The following is a 23,645-nucleotide window of genomic DNA, read 5'->3' as shown; positions in this document are numbered from 1 at the left end:
GTAGGGTTTCGTGACTGCGTTTGTAAATAGGGTGCTTTGGTTCATGAACTCCAGTAGAGTGAAGGTAACCCTTTGATCCAGAGTACAGATTAAATTGACATTTACAATGAAAAATAGTATTTAAAAATAAAGAGGAAAACAGGATAATTCAAATGGGATGCTGGTGCTTGAAAGAAAATGGATTATGTAAAGAAGGCTAAAATAGGAGATAGACTTGGGGTACTTTCAGGGTTGTAGTTTACGATGATGTGGTTCACCTGGAAAAATTATAGCTTTATTTTTCTTATATGGTTCTATGAAGATGAGTACTTTAAGATGAAAGGGAATAGATTTGTGATTTCTTTTCTAGTACGTATCTTTTGGAAAGCTATGCATGTCATCTGGGAAGGGATGAATGTAAGTTGTCATGAAGGTCATATCTTCTTAGGAGGTTTGTTGTCTTCCCTCGTGTGCCAGGGTGGGGGAGTACAGAGAACCTAAATTAATGACTGAAAAAAAAAAGAAAATGGTATTCATAAAGGGCAGAACTTTATTACAGTAAGTTTTTTTTGGTTCACAAATAGAACCAAGATAGGAACAATTTTGGAATTCAAGTGCCTAAAGGTAGTGGATGTTTAATAGGCACTTAACTGTATTTCTTGAAAGGATGAATTATGTGAGAGAGAGGTTTTTGAAATAATTCCAGCTAACGTAACTAGCCAAAAGTCGGAAGGGAAAATAGATAGAGGAGTTTCAATAGTGAAAATGTATGTTCATGATAAAGATATTTCTGAGGTGGAAATAACTGGGTATAGACAAAAGAGAGAGAAAGTCGCCATATGCGTGATTTCTGCCTGTTGTCCCAGATCCTCCTTGTCAGTTGCCTGGGCAGTTACAGTAGTCACCAGTTTGTTCTCTGTAGTTCACAGGAGTGTTTTTCTAACACAAGTGTGTCGTGTAATTCCTCTGTATAAACACATGCAGTAGTTCTCTATCAGCATCAAGAATAAGATCTAAGCCTTTTTCTGGTCAACCAGCATCTGGTTCCTGCTTTTCTCTCCATCTCACCACCAGCCTGCTCCAGCTGTGCCAGAATATGCCTGGCTCCCCCAGGCTCAGCTTCCTGCTTCCTGCTCCGCGCATGCTCTCTCCCACCTCCACTGTATCGTCTCCATCCTCCACTCTTCTCATCACCACCAGACAAATTGGTCATTGTCCTCGTGCTTCTCAGCTGATGAGGACCTTACATGAAAGCAGTGTCCAAGTGATCACAAAGCTATTTTAAATTTAGTGTTAAATGCTCTTAAAATCAAAGTTTACTTACAGTTGTAATATTCTCATGTCTTCTCACATTTTAAATTCACTTAACAGAAATTTATTGACTGATTACTCTGTGCAAGGCCCTGTGCTTGGTTTTATCTGAATTATCCTGGATTTGACAAATGTTCCCTGAGGACTGTACTTATATGGATGTTTGTAAGAAAATAAAGCTGAAATAAAACCTATTCACTCCTTCGTTTTAGAACAACAGGACAGAGATATAGCAGTTTAGAAAGAATTTTTAGCCCACAAAGTAGCTATGAGCTTTTAGATTGTCTTTATGAATGCATTCAGAATTAATTTTGACAATAGAAAAATCCATCCTATAAATTATAGACAAGTTACAATTCATAGTTTATGCAAAATGTGGTTGTTTCTGTAGATTATGGTGACCAACAATATTTTAACAGGATTTCATTCCCTTGTTTTCTTCTTTGACCGTAAATGTGGTCCAGTTGGAAGAATTTTCTAGTAGCATCTTTTAAGAATGACTAGCTAGCTGATTACACAGGTCTGACCTGAGATGCACAGAAAATCCTGGTAAACTTGAATAATGTGTTATGTTGTGTTGATCGATCCCTATGATTTCTTTAATGTAGATCTTAAATGCATGTCCTGAACCCCACTTAATGTATAATTATTTTTCTATGGTAACTGCTGTATTTTGGAGGACTATTGTTCATGAAATTAATAGCGAGAGTCTTAGAAATTGTATGATTAAGTATATTTGGTCTCGTTAAATTTTTCATTTTGCAATTATTTAGCAAAATATATGAATAAAATCACAATCTTTTAAATACCCTGGATTATAATGTTATAAAGGGATATTCATTCATTCGACAAACATTTATTGGGTGTCTGGTGTGCACTCTGTGTTATTCTAGGCTCTGGGGATGTAGTGGGAATGTGGCATTCATGTTTCCTTCTGCCACGGAGCTTATGTTCTAGTGGGTGAGACAGACAGTAAACCAATACACACGAACACACATGCACGCATTTGCAGAGTGAAGACAGTGACTGGGTAAGAATCTGGTACCAATTCCAGGGTGGGGGGGTTTCCACACCACCAAGCAATCCTTTGACACCAGCTGGGTGTCCTACAATTCACCTCACTTCTGACACTATTTATCCAGAGAAACCATCATATCCCACAAGTTAAGGGCTCAGTCCTGCCCCCTCGCCCCTTCAGATGACAACTGCAAGCCCAGATTGTCACCAACTGGCTATAGATCAAAGGTTCCTATGACCCCCTCCTTGGGTTCAGTTTGCCAGAGCGGCTCACAGAACTCAAAGAAACAGTTTACTTCCTAGAGCGCAAGTATTTTATAAAAAGATACAACTCAGGAAGAGCCAGATGGAAGAGAGGTACATAGGGCAAAGTATGGGGAAAAGGCACAGAGCTTCCATCTCCTCTCCAGGCGCACCACTCCCCCCAAATCTCCATGTGTTCACCAACCTGGAAGCTGTCTGAACTCCATCCTTTGGTTTTTCTGGAGGCTTCATTACATAGGCATGTGTGATTATGTCATTGGCCATTGGCGACTGATTCAACCTCCAGCCCTTCTCCCCTTCCCAGAGGTCAGGGGAGTGGAACTGAAAGTTCTAACCTTCCAATCTCATGGTTGGTTCTCCTGGCAGCTAGCCCTCATCCTCAGGTGCGGTCCAAAAGTCATCTCATTAACACAACAAAAACACCTTTGTCGCTCTCATCACTTAGGAAATTCCAAGGGTTTTAGGAGCTCGGAGCCAGAAATGAGGATGAAGACCAAATGTTATTTTTCATTATAAATCACAGTATCCCACTCGGATGACATGAGAGAGAGTGCCCTGTGGTGTTGGAACAGCATTAGTTCGGGGGCTCAGGGTAGGCATCCTTGAGAAGGTCCCATTTAAATTGAGACCCAAAGGAGGAGAAAAAGTCGGTCCGGCAAATGTCTTCATAAGAAGCATCCCAGGCAGTGGCTCAACGGATGCAAAGGCCATGAGTGGAGAGAAAGCTTGGCGTGTTCGAAGGACAGAGGAGGTTGTGAGCGTGGAGTAGGGAGGAGGACGGAGCGGTGTGGGAGATGGTCCCGGAGGCGGGTGGACAGTCTCAGACCCTGTGGGCCGTTGTAGACTGGTGAGGAGTTCTCGTGTCCTTCTCCGGGCAGTAGGCAGTCACTGTAGGATTTTCTGCAGAGAAGTGGCGTGTTTTATGTTTTTCTAAGAAGACCTGGCTGCTCTGGGGAAGAGACCATGGAGCAGGAGGGAAAGCTGAGAGACCTCAAACCATCGTAATGGGCCAGGTCGGGGTGACGGTGGTTTGGAGCAGGGGTGGCTCTGGGATGGAGTTGGGGGACTAGATCCAGGAAGCATTGGGGCCTAGAGTAGACAGAATTGCCGATGGGGCTGGGGATGGAATGGGAAAGGTTCGGAAAATAATTTATCTTAGCGCCATCTAAAAATGAGATGACATGGAGCTAGTTACTTAGATCATCCAAATTCCGTTTCTTTCTATATCGTGGCTTAAAAGTTATCGCACATGTCCATTATTATAATGAAATGGAGCTTTCTCAAAGGAAATGCAATTCAGACCCACTTAAGGCAAGCTGCCTCTTATGGTTGGCTGCAATGAGTGAAAAGAAATTAACTTAGGAGATGGCAGTGAAACAAATAATTTCAGCTAAAAGCATAAGGACAAGCATGACCTGAAGTAGTTAATTTTGCTAATAGTCATTTCTGTTTTACAGAGAGCTTAAGTTTCTTCTTGTAACCTGTACAAAATCAGAAGGTAGACCTGCATTTTTTAAAAATTGTATTTAGGGGGGCTGGCCCCGTGGCCGAGTGGTTAAGTTCGTGCGCTCCGCTGCAGGCGGCCCAGTGTTTCGTTGGTTCGAATCCTGGGCGCGGACATGGCACTGCTCATCAAACCACGCTGAGGCAGCGTCCCACATGCCACAACTAGAAGGACCCAGAACAAACAATATACAACTATGTACCAGGGGGCTTTGGGGAGAAAAAAGGAAAAAAATAAAATCTTAAAAAAAAAAAAAATTGTATTTAGGGGCCAACCCTAGTGGCCTACTGGTTAAGTTTGGCATGCTCCACTTGAGTTGCCTGGGTTCAGTTCCTGGGTGCAGACCTACACTGTTCTGTTAGTGGCCATGCTGTGCTGGCAGCCCACATACTAAAAAATAGAAGAAGATTGGCATGGATGTTAGCACAGGGCAAATCTTCCTCAGCAAAAAAACCCAAAAAGTTGTAAATAGTATTTCTGTATCTTTAGTCTTCTGAGAAGTCCTTAATTATGATAGGCAAATTTATAGGTGTTAACCTCCCAAATGGTACACAGGTCCAAAGGTACTGGAACACACTTTGATCTCCCCCTTTGCCAGCTGATCTCATCTTCCTTGTCATCTGACTTACAAAATCATTCCAGGTGACTTTGAGGTCCACATGGCTAACCTAGCAGCTCATGCAGAAACCTGGCCTCAATGCCCCTCATCCTCTTCTCTAGAAGGTGGAGGGAGAGAGAAGGAATCATGAAAGAAGTCTCAGAGTGGCTGTGGCTGAGCTACAGGGCCCGCGTGGGGAGGGGAGAGTTGAACAGGCCTAGCTGCAAACTCCCACCTCTCCTGCATCTCGCCACCACCGCTAGTTCATCTTTGACACAGTAGGCTTTGGAATCGGATTTTATTTGAATTAAAGTTACAGCAGTGTTTTAAAGATTTAAATACACTGTTCTGGGCAGTAGTAAACCTGCCTGCTGGGATGGTCCCTGCCCAATAATTCTGTCATTTTTGAGTCACCAATATGATTTGAACGTCAGCAGCCAGTGAGCGAAATTTATCCCCAATAACAACTCAAAATGCTGTGTTCTAGCTTCCACCCGCTTCTACTCCAGCAAATATTTGCAAGCATCTCTCAGAGGGCTTCTCTTTATGATGCTTATGTCCCATAGGCCCCAGAAGTTTGTAGGTTCTAAATTAGGTCAGGTCCTGGTTTCTGCTGATTTTTCTCTCTGCCAGCCTAGCCACTGGGAAAATGTCTGACTCTTTTCATACCCATCTAGCAGAGAAGGGAGCCACAGCAGAGCTGGCTGGAGCCCTGAGTGACGCAGGAGAGAGGGAGCACTGGACTGAGCTAGGCCGGGGAGCGTGGGGTCAGGCTTCAGCCTTTGGCTCTGGGGTCCTGCTGCTTGTCAGGTGCACCTGTTAGACTTACCCCTCTTCTGGTGGTTTTCATCCCCAGGCCCTGTTGCCTGGTTTCATCCATCAAACCATTTCTCATCCAGTCCATCCAAGCAGGGTTCAAGTTCTTTCCCAAAGGGCCTCTGGACTCCCATCAAACTAGGGGTGGTTGGCACGGCTCTAAGGGCCCTGACAGTGAGGAGGCTGGTCCACCTCAGGGCACCCAGATACCCTCCAGGAAGGCTGCTGCTTAATGCCGTAGGGTGGCTCGAGTCGCGGTTCTCGCCAGCCATGGAGCTTATTGCAAGAGAGAAATCACGCTTTGGAAACAAGAAAGGAGAGATTATATAAGTACCTGTGGGAAATAAGCTTAGAAGCTCACAGATATTCTACTCTGCTGATAATTTTCATCTTTTCCTGTAGGGCCTTTTTTCCAGTGAAACCTTACAGAACTCCGAAATATGAAACAGGTGGCACTCAGGTGTCAGGAGCAGATTTTCCTGCTCTCTCAGCCTCTCCCTCTGCTGGGGGCACCTCCACCCCAGAAATCTTTCCATGGAATTCCAGGAATCCTTGGAACATAACTTGAAAATCACCGCACCGTGAAATGAAGACAGCTGTTTACACTGCATGTTGACACCTCCTCAAGAGCCACTGTCACTTAGCCCTGGCTGCCAGGGTCTTCAGCCTCACCTGCCTCCATTGGCCCTTTTAGATGCAGACGTGTGCAGGAGGTCACAGCCCCCATGGATGGAAATCTTCCTCTCCTGCTCCCTCCTGTCCATCCTCCCTGAGCCCACCGAGTCATCTTTCTGAAATTCACATCTGACTTTGTCATTCCTTAAATTCCTTCTGTGCTTCACCACCCCTCACAGGATGGAGGCCTTGGGCACTCAGGTCTTTCCTCGTGGCTGCCCCTACATACCTACCCCTTCTGTACTACTTCCCAGAAAACACCTCCTTATAGGTCCTACTGCCCCATACGCCTCCCAGCCGCCAGGCACACTCCTACTTCGGCACTGGATTTTGCCTGCACATCCTTGGTGAAACCTCTCACTTGCTGCGTCGAAGCCCCACCCTCACCCCCCGGAGGTATCCACCGCCCTCTCCGCTCTGCTCCAGAGTTGGTGTTGAGCCTTCTCTGGTCCCCTGTGAACTTTGGTCTGCTTGTCTGTCTCCTCCACTTAACTAGAAACTCCTTGAGGGCAGAGATGTTTTGGGGAGGGGGGCTTATTCCCTTCCTCTCTCCAGATCCCCAGCCCCCAGCAGACACCTGACACGGAAAAGGCACTCAACATTTGAATGAATGAATCCTCACGTCACCACACATGCGTTTATCGAGATGTGAGTGGCAGTTATGAAATAAATCGGCTCCAAGTTAATAAAAACAGAGATCATTTTTAAAAGCTTTGTTGTTGCAAGCCTTTCAGTCGTAAGTCCCTTTAAATGAGATCTCAAGTTTTAAAGGCGAGTTTTATTTGTCAGGGCAATTGGAGCTTCCGCTGTTCTCTGGGAATCTTTCCGTCTGAGTGGAATTGGCTGTGGCTGTAAGAGATGTGAGTGTTCAGAGTTGACTGTATTCCTAACACAGGGAATAGGTGAGAGTCATGCGAGGGGCGGATGTGTGGAGGTGTGTGTGTGACAAATGGCTGGGTTTTTTAATGAACCACTTACTTGAAAATTGTCTTTCTGCAGGTGATGTATCACCGATCAGTATGTCTCCCATCAGTCAATCTCAGTTTATTCCACTCGGGGAAATCCTTTGCTTGGCCATCTCAGCAATGAACTCGGCTAGGAAACCTGTCACCCAGGAGGCACTGATGGAGCACCTGACCACGTGTTTCCCAGGTAACGGGAAAAGGATGTAGCGCTTTCCAAGTGAATGTGTGCTCTGATGGCGCTGGACTTCAGATGGACAGTTCCTCCCATGTTTAAATATCATAGGAAAAAATTCTTTGCCAAAACTGACCGGAAACTTTTCTTAGTTCCATAATTAAAAGTCAAGGACTCTATGTTACCTCAAAAATAAGTTGCCCTTCCTCAGCTCTAATACTTCTTTAATTGGCCCTGAGAAAAAGAAATTCCATGAAGAATTCTGGCAGAAACTACCAAGATTCCATTCAACCCTTGCAACACAACCTTCTTTAAATACGTGACCGTCATGATTCATGGGAGCAAGTCAGGAACAATGGAAAATTTTAGTCCTGAGAGATTAAACTACAGAGAGAGTAATGTCAAAAATAAACAGATCTTGCATGCTTATGTCATGGCCTGATGAATTTTAGGAATATGATATTGGATAAATTAGTTAAGATCTCATTTTGAAAGAAAAAATAATAATAAAAAGGGGCTGGCCCAGTGGCATAGTGGTTAAGTTTACACACTCCGCTTTGGCAATCCAGGGTTTCCAGGTTTGGATCCTGGATGCAGATCCAGCACTGCTCATCAAACCACACTGTGGTGGTGTCCTCTATGAAATAGAGGAAGATTGGCACAGATGTTAGCTCAGTAACGATCTTGCTCAAGCAAAAAGAAGAAGATTGGCAACAGATGTTTGGCCAGGGCCAGTCTTCCTCACAGCAAAAAAAGAAAGAAAAGAAATTGTTTCCTTTTCTCTTAAATATTCTGAAAAGAAGACAGTAGCCCAGATGCTCTATAAATGGCATTTGATCCTTCCAGTGCTAGAAGGTGTCAGGAATGGTGATAAGGTAAAGAATGCATGCCCCATCTCAAGAAAGGCAGCCCACTACTCAGGTCCAGCTATTGTCTCCCCTCTCCCCGAAAAATGTAGAACCCTGCCAGAGCTGCCAAATCTTCTAATTTTTCAAGAAAATCCAAAAATTCGGTTTTATGTGAGATCTCTAGATTTCCTTAAATATTGGCGATTGTGTCTGTTTCTGTGTATGTACATTTTAGTGTGTGCATGCCTATGACATACAAGTCAAATAAAACATGTTATTGGGCCACCACTTTGCCAACTTGGTTTGGAGTCAACCTATACCTAGACTGAAACAGAGCTTACATTAAAAAACGAACGCTTGACATATTTCATTCTACCTGGAAGAGACCTCAGAAAATATAAGCTTGGGGTGTATCAGTTAGCTTTTGCTACAAAAATGCTGGGTAACAATCGCAGAACATCAGTAGCATAGAATAATAAACGTTTATTTAGCTCATGTGTCTGTGGGTTCTCCAGGAGTCAGCTGATCTGGACTGGACCTAGCCAGGTGGCTCTGCTCCATCTGTATCCCATCCTCCTTGGAAAAGGGGGCAGGCAGAGACCTACCCAGTAGCACAAGGGCTTTTCAGCCCTTTGGTCATGCCACACCCACTGACATTTCATTGGCCGAAGTCAACCTGGCCAGACTCAAAGTCCAGGTTGGGGGGATGCACCCCACCCATGCAGAGAGGGCAGAAGGAGTACTCCTAAACTAGTAATCTACCATATTGGGTCTCCCCACTTTTCCTTTTGCCCCAAAGGAACTTTATCTTTCTCTCCCAGTGATTTTTCCGTCTTTTTCTATTTTCTAATTAATACGTTTTGAAATTACGTGTACTGTTTAAAAACTCTAACGTGAACCCACCCCTGCAACCTATATGTTATCTTAAATTTTCTAACGTTTTATTATCTCTGAATATTCTTCACTGTCTGATTGTCATTCTTTGTTAACTTCCAGGCAGCCCCTCTTCCTTTCGGTAGTAAGATAGGCAGAATCCCAGGAGAGAGCTAGCAAAGGGACCAGATGCTGTTCCTGGATGGAATGCTCTTGAGAAGAATGGCCCTTCTCGTGGCCTTCAGCCTGGGGAGCCACTTCTGACATCAAGCACCCCAGCAGCTTTTCAGATCCCTCTGTTTTTATGTAGCTTCGTGAGAGATCACATAGCTTTTTCAAAATTGGTTACATATCTCCCATTACTGGGCTATAAAATAGAGAATGGAAAGAACACAGAGCCAGGATGTAATAGTAAATTGTGGGTCACTGCCAAGCAGCTGATAACAGTATCACTAAGTTGGAATACTTTGGAGAGAAATTCATGGGTCACTGTAATCTAAAAGAACAACTTGCTTTGCTTGCTTGTATAATAAGTAACTAAAATCCCAACTCCCTGCTTTCAGATGGACCGAGAGGAGCTCACTTAGCTTTTTGCATCTGTGTGACACCTATGACTTGTTAGCAGCCCCAGAGGATTGCAAGGACACCGTACAAACCTGAGTCTAGGGCAGGGGTTGGCAAACTATGGCCTGCAGGCTGAGTGTGGCCCACCATTTGTTTTTGTAAATAAAGTTTTATTGGAACACGGCCCCACCTGCTTGCTTATGTATTGTCTTTGGCTCCTTATGCCACAGTTAGCAGAGTTATGTAGTTGCAACTCGGCAATCGTATGGCTCACAAAGCCTAAAATAGTTACTATCTGGCTCTTTACAGAAAAAGTTTGCCAACCACTGCTTTAGAGCATGGCGGTCATTATTTAAAACTTTCTTCAGCAGTAGCTCTTTATTTAAACAGGATTTCATAAAATATGGAATTTTGTTTCCTGCCTGCTTTTTCTTTATTCCTTCCCTACCTCCCTTCCTCCTCTCTTCCTTTGATTTCCTGTTCCTTTTGTTATCATCTAAGCTGCTTCAAACAAAACAATTTAGAAAACTTAATACTGTTCAAATTCTACTTGGAAAATATATTTTCAATGACAATGCTAACACTCTGGAGGCATTTAAATATCATATTTATATTTTTTCTTTAAAGGTAAGACTACTTACTTTTTTATATCCTATTATTTGAAAATAAAGTTGTGAAGTCTAACTGAATCTTAACATATATTAAACTATTTGAGCTCATATTTAATGCATATGTTGTAAATAAAGAGACTAGTCTAGATTTTGGCCTCTATTCCTGTTTTGGACATCCATATTCTAAAAAAAATTGTTAGTGAAGAGTCGTCTAGTAAAAATGTCTGACATACAAAAACTTAAATCCTTTGATCACTTTTCTATATTGGTTGAATTTTTGAAAACAACTTTTCTATACCAGTTTCCATTATAGAAACAAGAGTGTTTTTGAAAAGTTTTGAAAAGAATAAATACTTGCTTCTCAGCTTTCTAAATAGATGCTCATCCATCCATGCAGAATGGTCATTTAAATTGGACTAGCACTTGTTCACTTGTCACAGCTGGATCTTCCTAGGAGGAAGGCTGTCCCTCAGGGCCTGCTCATGGGGTTGAAGTTGACCTTCCAGTTTGCTGGAGACTGTTAACCTAAATATACTGTGTTCTGTCTCCAATTCAACCCCTCACGTCGGTTCTTACTGAATTCTCTCTCAGCCAATGTTCTTCACAAACCAGAAGAAATAATCAAAGAAGCCCATTAAAAGTTTTCAGTCTAATATGCTTAACACATAGAACATGGACTTGGGCTCTCTGTTCCGACAGGTGGCAGATTCACAGGATTAAAGCAACATACATGTCTAGGTCACATCCCCTTGTCATGCAGTATTTTTAAATATCTTTTTGTTTTGGAAGCTGTAAAGGTGGGAAAGAGACGAGAGGTCAGGTTTCATCCCTGATTGGACGTAAAGCTTATCTTTGATCTTTAAGCCGTCAGAATCCAAATTCATGATGAACTCTGGGAATAGAATCTGGAAGTGATGGAATATATGAACATTGAAAATGTCCATCACATCCTTCTCTTTCTCAGGTGAGCCCTACAGATTTCCAGTGGAGCCCCGGATTTCATAGACAGCTGAAAACATAGTCATTATTCTAGGGCTTAATCATAAAATAATAATCATGAATCTCAGTGACTTTCAGTTAAAGCTTTGAGAGCTCACAGATAGAAGTATGAAAATGGATTGGACAGGGAATTTTCTAGTTTTCTTTTTTTTTGGTGAGAACGATTGTCCCTGAGCTAACGTCTGTGCCAATCCTCCTCTGTTTGTACATGGGTTGCTGCCACAGCATGGCTTGATGAGCAGTGTATAGGTCCACACCCGGGATCCAAACCCATGAACCCTGGGCTGCTGAAGCAGAGTGCGCAAACTTAACCACTGCATCACCAGGCCGGCCCCATCTAGTTCTTTTATTTTAATTAAACATCCTTTGATTGATATACTTAGAAATCCAAAACATAAAAACTTTACAAGTAAATTCTTTATGGAAACTTTTTCTTATTCCTTCATTTGGGAACAGAGAGCTTATTCTTAATGGTAAGTAAACATGATTACATTGTAGTCATGATTCTGTATAGTTTTGTAAGTTTTCTAAGATCATTACTTGGAAGGCCAACAATCAGCAAATTCTATAATATAAGTTAAGTTTAGATTATGTCTATAATATAATATAACTTATAAGTTCTATAATATAAGTTTTTGTTTTATAGTAATAGCCATTTTGATGAATTATACCTTAGCTTTCCTTTATTAGAGCAGTGTAGTAAACTAGTCAATCATGAATTCTTTTTTTTCTTTTCTTTCTTTCTTTCTTTTTTTTTGCTGAGGAAGATTGGCCCTGAGCTAATACCTGTTGCCAATCTTCCTTTCTTTGCTTGAGGAAGATTCACCCTGAGGTAACATCTGTGCCAGTATTCCTCTCTTTGCATGTGGGTCGCTGCCACAGCATGGCCGCTGATGAGTGGTGTAGGTCTGCACCCAGGACACGAACTGGGGCCACCAAAGTTGAGCATGCTGAACTTAACCACTAGGCCACAGGGCTTGCCCCAATCATGAATTCTTATAAATGAGCCTTACCATTTTTTGAAAAATGTCTTTCTGTTACAGTGTTGATTGATAATATGCTACCATGTAAGATAAGCTCAGTTTTAAATGCGGCTTTATCTGGATTGCTGTGCCACACCACTCCAGTGGGTGTCATTCGTGAGACTGCAGTGTAAACAGCATCTCATCTTAGGAGTTTTAGTCCACGTGAATGGTGCCCCTGAAGTTGTTCCATAGAAGCCCCTGGTTGTTAGAAGGGCATAGAAGCTCATTTAAGTTGCTTCTCTTATGTGCAAACTTTTTCTGTTTTGTGATGGCTCTCAAGAATTGCATATATATGGTTTGGGTCATATCGCTTATTCAATTGGAATTCATTTTTATTTTGTGCAGAAGCTATCATAGAATTTTCTAAAAATTTGTTATTATTCCAGCCCTGAAATCATTTGCAGAAAAACCGATGTACATTTCTCAAGAGTAGAGCCTTAGACGAAAAGGAAACCATGCAGCTAAAAATTAAATAATTCCATTAAACAATACATTATTTATAAGCAGTGTTACTTTTTCTGCCTTGATCACTAAGCTTGCCCTCTGCAGATGGCAACACCATTAGGAACGTATGTTACCTCCTATCATGGACTCTCTCCGCTGGGCACTCCAGGCCGTTTCTAATGCTCTCATATCCCACTTTCATAGTTTTGGAAGGACTTGGCGAAACCTAAACTTCTCAGTTTACCCAGCTGCTCTAGATTGCTGCACAATGTTCTTTGAGGGTGATCTGGGTTCCCGTGGTTCCTCACCCAAAGCTGAGGCTACTAACAGCTAATATTTATTGAGTGTTCACTGTGTGCCAGGCACTGTTCTACAAACATTAAACTCGGCAACCCTCTGAGGGTAGGGACGATTATTATCCCCATTTTGAGGACAGTAAATGGAGGCTCAGAGAGATTAAGTAAGTTGCCTAAGGAGATACCAGCTGTATTAGTTTTCTAGAGCAGCCATAACAAAGCACAGGTGGCTTAAACAACAGAAATTAATCGTCGCACAGTGAAGGCTGGAGTCCAAAACCCAGGTATTGACAGAGTTGGTTGGTTCCTTCTGATGGCTGTGAGGGAAGACTCTGTCCCAGGCCTCTGTCCTTGGCTGGTAGATCGCTCCTCACATGTGTCAATGTGTCTCCTCACATTGTCTTCTCTCTATACATGTCTCTAGGTCCAAATTTCCCCTTTTTAAAAGGACAACAGTCATATTGGATAGCAGCCTACCCTAATGACCCCATTTTAACTTGATTATCTCTGTGAAGACCCTGTCTCCAAATAAGGTCACATTCTGTGGGACAGGGGGTCAGGTCTTCAACATATGAAGAGAGGGGAGCATGATCCAGCCTGTAACACCAGCTGACAGCAACGGAGCTGGGGTTGAGGCCAGTAGTCTGGCCCTGGAGACCAAGCTTCAGTCTCCACAGAAATGGCCATTTTTGTGAGTCAGACATAGTTAAATATTGGCACTATGACTCATCCTGACCTTTTTCTAAATTCTGTTATTCAATTCAGTCTTATAAATATTATCACACTCAACGTGCTTGGCATTGAGGAATGGTGAATACCCAAGAAATAAAGTAAATGCGTCACAGCCTGGAGAATGGATACTCTCTTAAGAATGTATATTCTTAATTCTGCCTCTTACAGTAGACAAGGCATAAACATACAACCACCTTTGAGAACAGTATCGGTCCCTGCACAAAGGAGTATCTGTGATTTTCTTCTGGAATTTCTCTTCATGGCAGTTTTGGGCTCGGATCAGACGGATGTAGAGCGTCTGAGCTTTTGCTGGTGTATTTGTTAGGGCTTTCTGGTTTCCAATTTAAAAAACCAACCCCATCTTGCTGAGTTATGCCAAGAAGGAGAAAGTCCTCACCTGAATTTCACCAGTGCTGTCACCGCTTTCAAAATTGAAGGTGATGATTTCAAAATTGGAAGGTACATCATACACAATGGTCAAGTCTAGTTGCCCTTTTATAGAATGTATAAAGTTCAATTGATTAAATAAATTTGCTCTTAAAAAATGAGTGTATAGAGTAGCTCCAAACGTATATAGTAGCCTCTATATTTTAGATTAGTTTTTCAATCCCAAGATGGCTATTTCAACCCTTTTTTATAAATTTATGTCATATAATGTAAAGCATTTTTTGTATTTCCCTCATTTCAAAATATTCTGTCTTTAATGATTCAGTTCAGTAAAGGTTCATAACAACAGTAGCAATCTAACCATCGAGCTTGCATCTCTCTCTTCCCAGCTTTCCCATTCTATTGGTAGTAATATTCATAAAAGTTATTAGAGAAGATTAGGATTCACATTAAACTTAGTGAACACCTTTGACTCCAGCTTGCTTGCTATATGATTATACTTTGAAGCTTGGCAAAATTAATAGGGTTCTGTCTTAGTCAGTTTGCGCTGCTGTAACAAAATACCATAGACCAGGTAACGGGACATTTATTTCTCACAATTCCAGAGGCTGGGAAGTTCAAGATCAAGGCATCCATAGATTTGGTGCCTGGAGAGAGCCCTCTTCCTGGTTTGCAGACAGCCGTACCCTCACATCACAGATCAAGGGCTCTCTGGTCTCTTCCTCTTCTTTGTAAGGGCACATCGTGGGGCTCTACCTTCTTCACTCGTCTAATCTAGTCACCTCCCCAAAACCCCACCTCCTAATGCCATCACACTGGGGATTAGGGCTTGAAATGGATCTTGGTGGGGGCACTAACATTCAGTCCATGGCAGACTCTGAAAAATCAGGATCAATAACATGTTCCCTCTTCATTCTCACAAATGCGTTCTTTTGGTTTTAGGTGTTCCCACCCCAAGCCAAGAAATTCTACGGCACACACTGAACACGCTGGTTCGGGAGAGGAAAATCTACCCAACTCCAGATGGCTATTTCATCGTGACCCCACAGACTTACTTCATCACTCCTTCCCTCATAAGAACTAACAGTAAATGGTACCATTTGGACGAGAGGATACCTGACAGGTCTCAGTGTACCTCTCCACAACCCGGAACCATAACGCCCTCTGCCTCAGGCTGCGTCAGGGAAAGAACATTGCCCAGAAACCACTGCGACTCTTGCCACTGCTGCAGAGAAGACATGCACAGTATGCATGCGTCAACTCTGCAGAGGAAGCCTGCCAAGGACTGCAAAGACCCTTATTGCCCTCCTTCACTATGCCAGGTGCCACCCACTGAAAAGAGCAAAAGTACTGTAAATTTTTCTTATAAGACAGAAACTCTCTCAAAACCTAAAGATAGTGAAAAGCAGTCCAAAAAGTTCGGGCTCAAGTTATTCCGGCTAAGTTTTAAAAAAGACAAGACCAAACAGCTAGCCAATTTCTCTGCCCAGTTTCCTCCTGAAGAGTGGCCCCTGCGAGATGAGGACACACCAACGACCATTCCTAGGGAAGTGGAAATGGAAATCATTCGGAGGATTAACCCGGACTTGACCGTGGAAAATGTCATGAGGCACACTGCACTAATGAAGAAACTTGAAGAAGAAAAAGCGCATAGGAGTAAAGCTGGGTCCTCTGCCCATCACAGTGGAAGAAGTAAAAAGAGTAGGACTCATCGAAAGTCCCACGGAAAGTCCCGGTCACACAGCAAGACGCGTGTGTCTAAAGGAGACCCATCAGATGGCTCTCACCTGGACATCCCAGGTGAGAGAGAGTATGATTTTTGTGATCCTCTCACCAGGGCGCCTAGGGAGGGCTGCTTCATCATTGAACACAAAGGAGATAACTTCATCATGCATAGCAACACGAACGTGATCGAGTCTCATTTCCCCATGACCCCAGAATGGGATGTGTCTGGGGAACTGGCCAAAAGGAGAACTGAGATGCCTTTTCCTGAACCTTCCAGGGGAAGCTCCCACTCAAAGGTGCACCGAAGCCACAGCCATACCCAGGACCGAAGGTCCAGGAATGAAAGATCCAATAAAGCCAAGGAGAGATCCAGATCCATGGATAACTCCAAAGGCCCTCTGGGTGCTTCTTCTCTGGGGACGCCTGAAGACCTGGCTGAAGGCTGTAGCCAAGATGACCAAACACCTAGCCAATCCTACATTGACGACAGTACTTTAAGGCCTGCACAGACTGTCGGTCATCAAAGGGCTCACATTTCGTCCACAAGCTATAAAGAAGTGTGTATTCCAGAAATAGTCGGTGGCAGCAAGGAGCCTTCCAGTGCTTGTAGCCTTTTGGAGCCAGGCAAAGCACCCGAGAGTTTGCCATCCTATAGCGAACTCAACTCTTGTCCAACAAAAACAACTACAGATGACTATTTCCAGTGCAACACCTCCAGTGAGACGGTGCTCACGGCACCGTCACCTCTGGGAAAGAATAAAGAGGACCATGACACTCTGACCCTGGCAGAAGGGGTGAAAAAGCTGCCTCTGTCTGATAGGCAGGCCCCACATTCTGCCAGGGAGCCTGTAGGGCACAAGGAGGAGTCGCCAAAAGGGCCAGGCGGGGGTCCAGCCGCTTCGGGAGCAGTGGCTGAAGGGATGGCCAATGGACGCCTCATCCAGCATCACAACGCCGAGCCCAGCAGCCTGGACAAGAGGAAAGAGATATTCAGCAAAGACACACTATTCAAACCTCTTCACAGCACCTTGTCTGTAAACAGCTATCACAAATCGAGCCTGTCTCTCCTCAAATCTCATCCGAAGACACCTGCCGACACACTGCCGGGCCGATGCGAGAAACTGGAGCCGTCCCTCGGGACCTCGGCAGCACAAGCCATGCCTGCTTCCCAGCGTCAGCAGGAGTCAGGGGGCAACCAGGAAGCCTCTTTTGACTATTACAACGTCTCTGATGATGACGACTCTGAGGAAGGGGCGAACAAGAACACGGAGGAGGAGAAAAACAGAGATGACGTAGGCACCATGCAGTGGCTCCTCGAGAGGGAGAAGGAAAGAGACCTGCAGAGGAAATTCGAGAAGAACCTCACCCTCCTCGCCCCAAAAGAAACTGACAGCAGCAGCAACCAGAGAGCCACCCATTCGGCACGCCTCGACAGCATGGACAGCAGCAGCATCACTGTGGACAGTGGATTCAACTCCCCACGGTAGGGAGAGGCATCTCTCTGCACACACATACACCTCCCGGGTTCTGGGGCTTTTTGCAGATAACTTGAAAATTTTCTGATTTCACAGTCTCAGTTCTGTGAATGAGGGGAAAGAGTTGCATGAGTTGTATTGTTAACAACCTGTTTCTGACTTCTTTTTCAGGAATTGAAACAAATGTTTCTGCAGATGTAGAGATCACCAATCTGGACTGGTGGGTTGGCCCCTCCCCTCAAACTAGCATCAGTCTAATCTAACTAAGACCAACATTTCCCAGTATTTTTTCTTCTCTGTTTATATTTCCACCATACTAATAAAGGAAGGGTTTTTTTTTTTTTTTTAAGTCCTTCAAAAATACTGTCTTTTTGAGTAGAATGAGTAGTCAGTGTGGGGGCGTAGGGGTTGGGAATAAATTGATTGATTTAAGAAAGGGGGTCCCTCTAGTGAGAATATAACAGCAGATCTCAAAACCTTTCCAGCAGATCCAGAAGCTTGTTCCTGTTTTAGTCCTGACTTTCTGTGCACCCTGCCTTGCTCACACACCTTTCTCTCGCCACGCGCATGTCCACAGAGAAATGGAACCTCATTCCTCTCGCAGAAAGATTAGGGGCCTGTGCTCTCTTAGATCAAAGCGTGTGCCAGCACTTTTCTTGCTCCTCCTGCAAAATTGATACCACCCATTTAGGCACTCTAATCATAGTCCCTTCTTTTTCGTAGGTGCCGGTAGTTCAGCAAAGGGTTGACAGTTGAGAGTATGTAATGCCCGATGGTCATGTCCTGCGCACTGAAGTAGTTCAGGAGTTAAGAAAGCAAAAGAGAGTCTGTGCAACTTCCTTTCTTCCTCCTTAACTCTTCCTTCGCCCCAAAGAGCAACTCGGGACCTAATTCTCCTTCCAAATTCTACTCCAGATTGGTGACTCTGAGATGCAGAAATACTATTGAGAGATTGACATTTCTCGTTTGCCGCGATTCCCAAGACTTTACAATGTTTATAATTTTAACGAGTACCCAGATATGATTATGTATTTCCTATATTTGTTTTAGTTATTAAGAATTAAAATTCTATTGTGATCATTTCACTATATCTCTGGATAATTTTGGGACAGAGCATCCCAAAATCAGAACTGGGAATCATTAATCGGTTTGTCCCACATTAGGCCTTTGTTATTTCTTAAAGGGCAACTTCTTGATTACTTTTTTCTTTTTGTTGTGTAACCTTTTTTTCAAAGTAACACACGTCTGGAAGACCAAGGTCTAAACAGACCACAGAGATGGCCCTCCGGTTAAAGTGGGTGGGAGATTAGGAGCCCCAGATCTCCTCTGCCATCCCATGAGGTGCCCTAAGTGACCACATGGAGCCACGGCGCTCAGTCTGATAACTGCCGGCGTATTAAGTGACTTTTCTAAAACATAATTTTTGCTAAATATTTTTCCAGCCCAAATCCAATCTTAATTTATTTACAAGTTTTCTATGTCTTTTTCTATTTCTCTCTTCTACTCTTTTTCTTTCCTCTTGAATTCCTAGTAGTGGATGCTACATTAGCACAGTTGAAGGTCTGTAATCCATGGTAGAAGTTTGAAACCATCAGTTATGGAAGGTGTGGTTGATTTGCCTGTACCTTATGTTTCTTGTTCTGTGGACTCTGCCTGCCTAATGCTTTTTACACAGCGGTTTCCATCCCTTCACACTGCCCTCTGGCCCCTGGCCCTCCACAGAGGGAAAGCTGTAATACTCCACAGATAGTTGCTAAGGAGATGTTGAGAGTGGTTTAGTGGGTTCTAACTCAAAAACCACCACATAATATTAAAATTATTATATTAAATTATAATAATTTATAATGATAAAATTTAAATAACATTTAAAATTAAATATTAAAATTAAAAAATTAAAATATTTCTTTGTCTAGGGACAAAGAAACAGAAATATTCATGAAATAGTTGAACTAGTCTCTCCACAGAACATATTTTATCTCTAAATTTGGGGGTGCAGAATCTAGAATTTGTGAATGGGGTTATTTCTTGAAATCAGTTTATTTGCATTTCTTTGATAATGTACATAAGATTAAATGCTATGTCGTTGTCGAGGGTAAAAGGTCATTCTGAGGAGACAGCTTTCACAGAATTTAGGTACATGTCTGTCCACTATTATTAGGTAGAATTTTGTCTGTAGGACTACGTGGATCACCCATAAATTTCGTGCAGTTAGAGAATCTACATGGCAATTCCTCATTTTCTGCTTTTCATATGTAATATTCTTTGGTTAGAAGCTACGTGACAAACTTATTTTCTATACCTATTTTTAAACTGTATTTTCTCTACACCTCAATAAATTCACTAAGTTCCCTTTTTAACACATGAGGATAGTCTACGAAGGATAATATTTGAGTTACAGGGAGTTTGTCCCGCATGAGGAGTATTTTAGCCAAATAGCATTATCATGCTGACACCTCTTCGCTGCTGTGAGATGGAGGAATCTTAAGTGGGCCATTTATTCAGATCTTTCAGTAAATAATTCACTGAGCAACTAAGATCCAGCCCCCACCCCAAAAAAAAAGACCCAAAAAGGTGATTTCCACACCCCCAGCTTTCAATGCTGGCTCAGAAGTTATGTTTAGCCACATTTCCAAAATTCTTCAGTCCCTTTTGTTGGGAACTGAAGGGTATTGAGAAAGAAAAAAGGTAGAAACTTAGACTATGCTAGGAGACCTAATATTGAAAATGAAAATCTTGATGTGAAAGCCTACTCTTCCAAATCTGAGGCCGAAAACTGGTTGATAAACGCAATATGAAAATCAGAGGGACCCAAGCCTGCCAAGGATGTGTCTGCTTAACATGCTGCACGGTCATGTGCTGCCGAAGTGTGGGGCCAAGGGAAACACCCAGGCAGGAAGATGCACAACACAGGTCCCTGGTTCTTCTGCCTGTAAAATCCTGAAATCTTATTCTTAAGGTTGCACTCCATTAGCTCTCTCCTAAACGAAGTAAGAACTTTTAAATTTGAGGAATATTCTTACTGTGAACACTGCATCTCCATTAACCTTTTCATCATCATATCCAAAGCCCTCAATATGAATGCCACACACTGTACGCACAATAATGAAATATATCCTTTGGAGAAACTGGAGTGCTGTATGTGTTTATCATTATTAATATGCTGGCTATGGTCAAAGGTGGTCAGAGGCTTCTTAGAGCACAGACAGCTCCCAACTTAGAGATCTGTTGCAGTGATGTGCCTTTATAGGGCCTGGCATACAGCAGGTGCTTTATAAATGTTAAGCTCCTGCCTCAAAAGCTGGTTTAAAAGTGGGTTCTTTGGGCCTTAAAATGCTTTTTCCCATAGAAAAGATGTCATTAGTAATGTATAGATTCCCAAGTCAGCTCCCCAGTAGCTACATAATTCATTACATGCCGATGTACAGCAGAAATAATTTACATTTGTCTAGCTTTTTAGTGTACAAACGCTTTATCAACGCATATTTCTTCTTCACAGTTGCTCCATGCGTAGGTTAATGGCATAACTCTCCCCATTTTAGAGATGAGGAAGTCAAATACTATAACAAGTTTCTATCAGGATTAAGAATGGAATGGAAGGAACGTGCTATGAAATCTTTGAGGTTCTCCGTGTTTATTGGTCTTCTTCCCCGCTTCACCTGACCCTATGCCTCAGTTGTAGTGCTGACAAGCCACTGACGAATTTCCTTAGGGAAGGTGTAAGGCAGGTAAGAAGGTAAGTCTAGCACTTTCCATCCCTTTAGTGATGATATTTTGGAGTCTTTTTTTAGGTATGCCTAGATTTACCATAAGCATCATGAGGGAACTTGACTTATTTCTATAAAGGTATTAACCTTCTGGAGGTACCCTCTGCAGTCAAGAAACGTCCAGTTGTCTTTTTGGTCAGTGAACAAACTTCCTTTTAAACAATCAACTCTGGCGCCTTGATGAGAAGCAAACTCAAGGCCACAAGAGGTTAGGATGAAATGACTTGTTAGGAAGGGCTGCTGAGGTATAGAGTCCAGAAAAAATCGCTCTTGGTTTAGGATTGGAATGAAAGAGAGGCGTCAAGGATGTCCACTATGGTAGCTTGACTCGTTGTTGACCTTCAGCAGGCTTAAATCAGTTAGGGGGACCAACTCTCGTAGAAGATTGTATAAACTTTGAATCCAACCAGTAGGGTGGATGTTTTGAGCATTACGCTTTCTTCAATCTCTTTGTAAGCTGATGAGTTTCTTATTACCATTTTGAGACGCTTGAACATGAAACCCATGTAGTTCCCATCGATCATGCCATGTAATCTTATTGCTGCTATTGCCCCACATATTTGAAATGTCAAATGTTCTAAATCTCTTGGAGCAATAACATAGGTTCAAGTATTTCTAACTTAGAAAAATTAAAAGAGAAATCGAAATGCTAAAGCCATTAAATCACCTCTATTCTAGAAGAATCCTTTAAAAATAAAATATTTCTACCGAAGTGGCAGTTGGAGGAGGGGTGCAGGGGTAAACAAATGTAAACTTTAAGATGAATGGGGAAAATCTAAGATGCCTTATCTGAAAACATAGCGCTTTTTAACTAAAGTGTTAAAATTTGAAACAGAGGTATAGAATGTTTAAAAAGAATTTTATTCCCATCAGTGTGGCAAATTAGCTAGCACCGTGCTTGAAGTTCAAAGTCAAAATCTACTAGTCAAGAATGAAGAACAGAATCATTAGGGCAAAATTATTAAGTTTGCTCAGGAACAGTTTGATATATGTCAATGAATTTCGAGCCTGAAATGAAATCATTACAAATGTGTATTTATGAGTATTCTTTGTTAAAACTAATGCAATAGCTATCTATCACATCAAAGTCTGAACAGTTTCCTTGAATATGAAAGGAAGGTGAAGATGTTTAATGTAAAGACGTTTAAAAAGCGTTTAGCTGTGTGAAAACCCTTTACTCAGTGTGCTGCTGATTGTAACATGTCTTGTGAGAGCTCTGCAGCCCGTGTTGGAGCAGCATGTGTGAATAATCAGGATGAGATAGTATATATCTGACATTATGAACCAACAGAGGAAATCCATTAACTTACGTCATTTGCTCTTCCTCTGGGGCTCAATATATAATTATTTATGTTCGAAAGAAAACAAAACCAAACCTTTTTACTCTTTTAGTACTCGGGAGAGCCTGGCTTCCAACACGTCAAGCATTGTTGAAAGTAACCGTCGTCAGAACGCCACGTTGAGCCCGGCCCATGGTGGAGCTGGCCCGGCCTTCAACTTCCGAGCAAGTACGGAGCCCCCAACCAATGAAGCTGAGAAATTACAGAAACCTTCCAACTGCTTGCAAGCTTCTGTGACTAGTGTGTGATAGTCATTCTGCCTCAGATCTGTCTCATTCGATCCAGACAAGTTTACGACACTGGGACTGATGTTTACATCTTTGGAAAGACAAGCATCTCAACCACAGTTTTTGTGTTTACTTAAACTGTGCTGCTAAGTAGGCTAGGGCAAAAAAAAAAAAAAAAAACACAACAAGTCTTTATTTCAGAGTATTGCTTTTCACATTTATGGCTCTGTAGCAACTGAATAGCAGTAGAGGTGATATGTAAACCTTGCTTCACTAATTGTAACTGAGCACACATAGGAAAGCCTAGACACTGTAAGTGTAATATGCATTCTCAATGTCCTGCAGTTGCCAATTTCATTTTTAAATGCCACAGATGCGTGTTGCTCCCAGCCTGTGGTCAAACGGTGCCACAGAACTGATCCTTGACACTTCCAAAAAAAAGAAAAAAAAAAAAAACTAAGCCACCACAAAATGTCCAATGCAAGGGCGCACCTTGAGGGGAAATCAATGCCAAACTGATTAGAAGGGACCCCAGCCCTTTGTGTGTGTGAATTGTTTATGCACCAATCATTTTTCACTGTGAGTTTTCGTGACACGATTTTGCAGGAGCCCTTGGAAGTGTGTCAGAGGAGTCGTGATCAAAATTCTGGGAGTGTTTATTTTCAGGATTTTGTTTTTGAGTGTAGCAGATGCTTGTCTGATCTTTAACCTTCCATAATCACAAACAGGAATATAGGCCTTTGAATCTGAAGTGGAGAAAGGAGGGCAGCCCCAGCCTGGCTGGGGCACAGCCCTCAGTGATGGAAGAGGTAATGAGGACTTTTAAAAGGTGTTAATCAAATATTTAAGGAAGATAATTTCCTCCTTGTGATGCTTAGAATGATCCTATCTTGCTATAATAGATACGATAATTAGTTTGTTTAAAAGCAAAATGTTCTTTGTGATACAAATGAAGAGTATGGCCTGGGGATGTTATTCTTTCTAATGGAAGGACATAAATCTATTTTATGTAGTTTTAAATAGAATGCCTAAAT

At 42.5% G+C, this 23,645-nt stretch overlaps 1 protein-coding gene across 14 annotated transcripts in view; it reads left to right on the top strand.

Moving 5' to 3' along the window:
* STOX2 (storkhead box 2) overlaps window positions 1-22,796 on the top strand; it is a 214,113-nt gene extending 191,317 nt beyond the window's left edge. For 6 of the 14 annotated variants that reach the window (XM_044760450.2, XM_070499623.1, XM_070499624.1 and 3 more), the window contains 4 exons: window positions 7,164-7,316; window positions 15,023-17,288; window positions 17,452-17,500; window positions 22,437-22,796. In XM_044760450.2, the coding sequence (XP_044616385.2) occupies window positions 7,164-7,316; window positions 15,023-17,288; window positions 17,452-17,458 (2,426 nt within the window). In that variant the 3' untranslated portion in view covers window positions 17,459-17,500; window positions 22,437-22,796. Of the gene's footprint in view, window positions 1-7,163; window positions 7,317-15,022; window positions 17,293-17,451; window positions 17,501-20,819; window positions 20,908-22,436 lie in introns of those variants that run through there. The other 8 variants (XM_044760449.2, XM_044760453.2, XM_070499620.1 and 5 more) reach the window with 3 other exon arrangements.
* Window positions 22,797-23,645: the final 849 nt, after the last annotated feature.

Source organism: Equus asinus, chromosome 27, assembly GCF_041296235.1.
Source record: "Equus asinus isolate D_3611 breed Donkey chromosome 27, EquAss-T2T_v2, whole genome shotgun sequence".
In the NCBI taxonomy this organism is placed as follows: Eukaryota; Metazoa; Chordata; class Mammalia; order Perissodactyla; family Equidae; genus Equus; species Equus asinus.
Note: the sequence above shows the minus strand (reverse complement) of the source record. Positions and strands in the feature narration are given on the sequence as shown.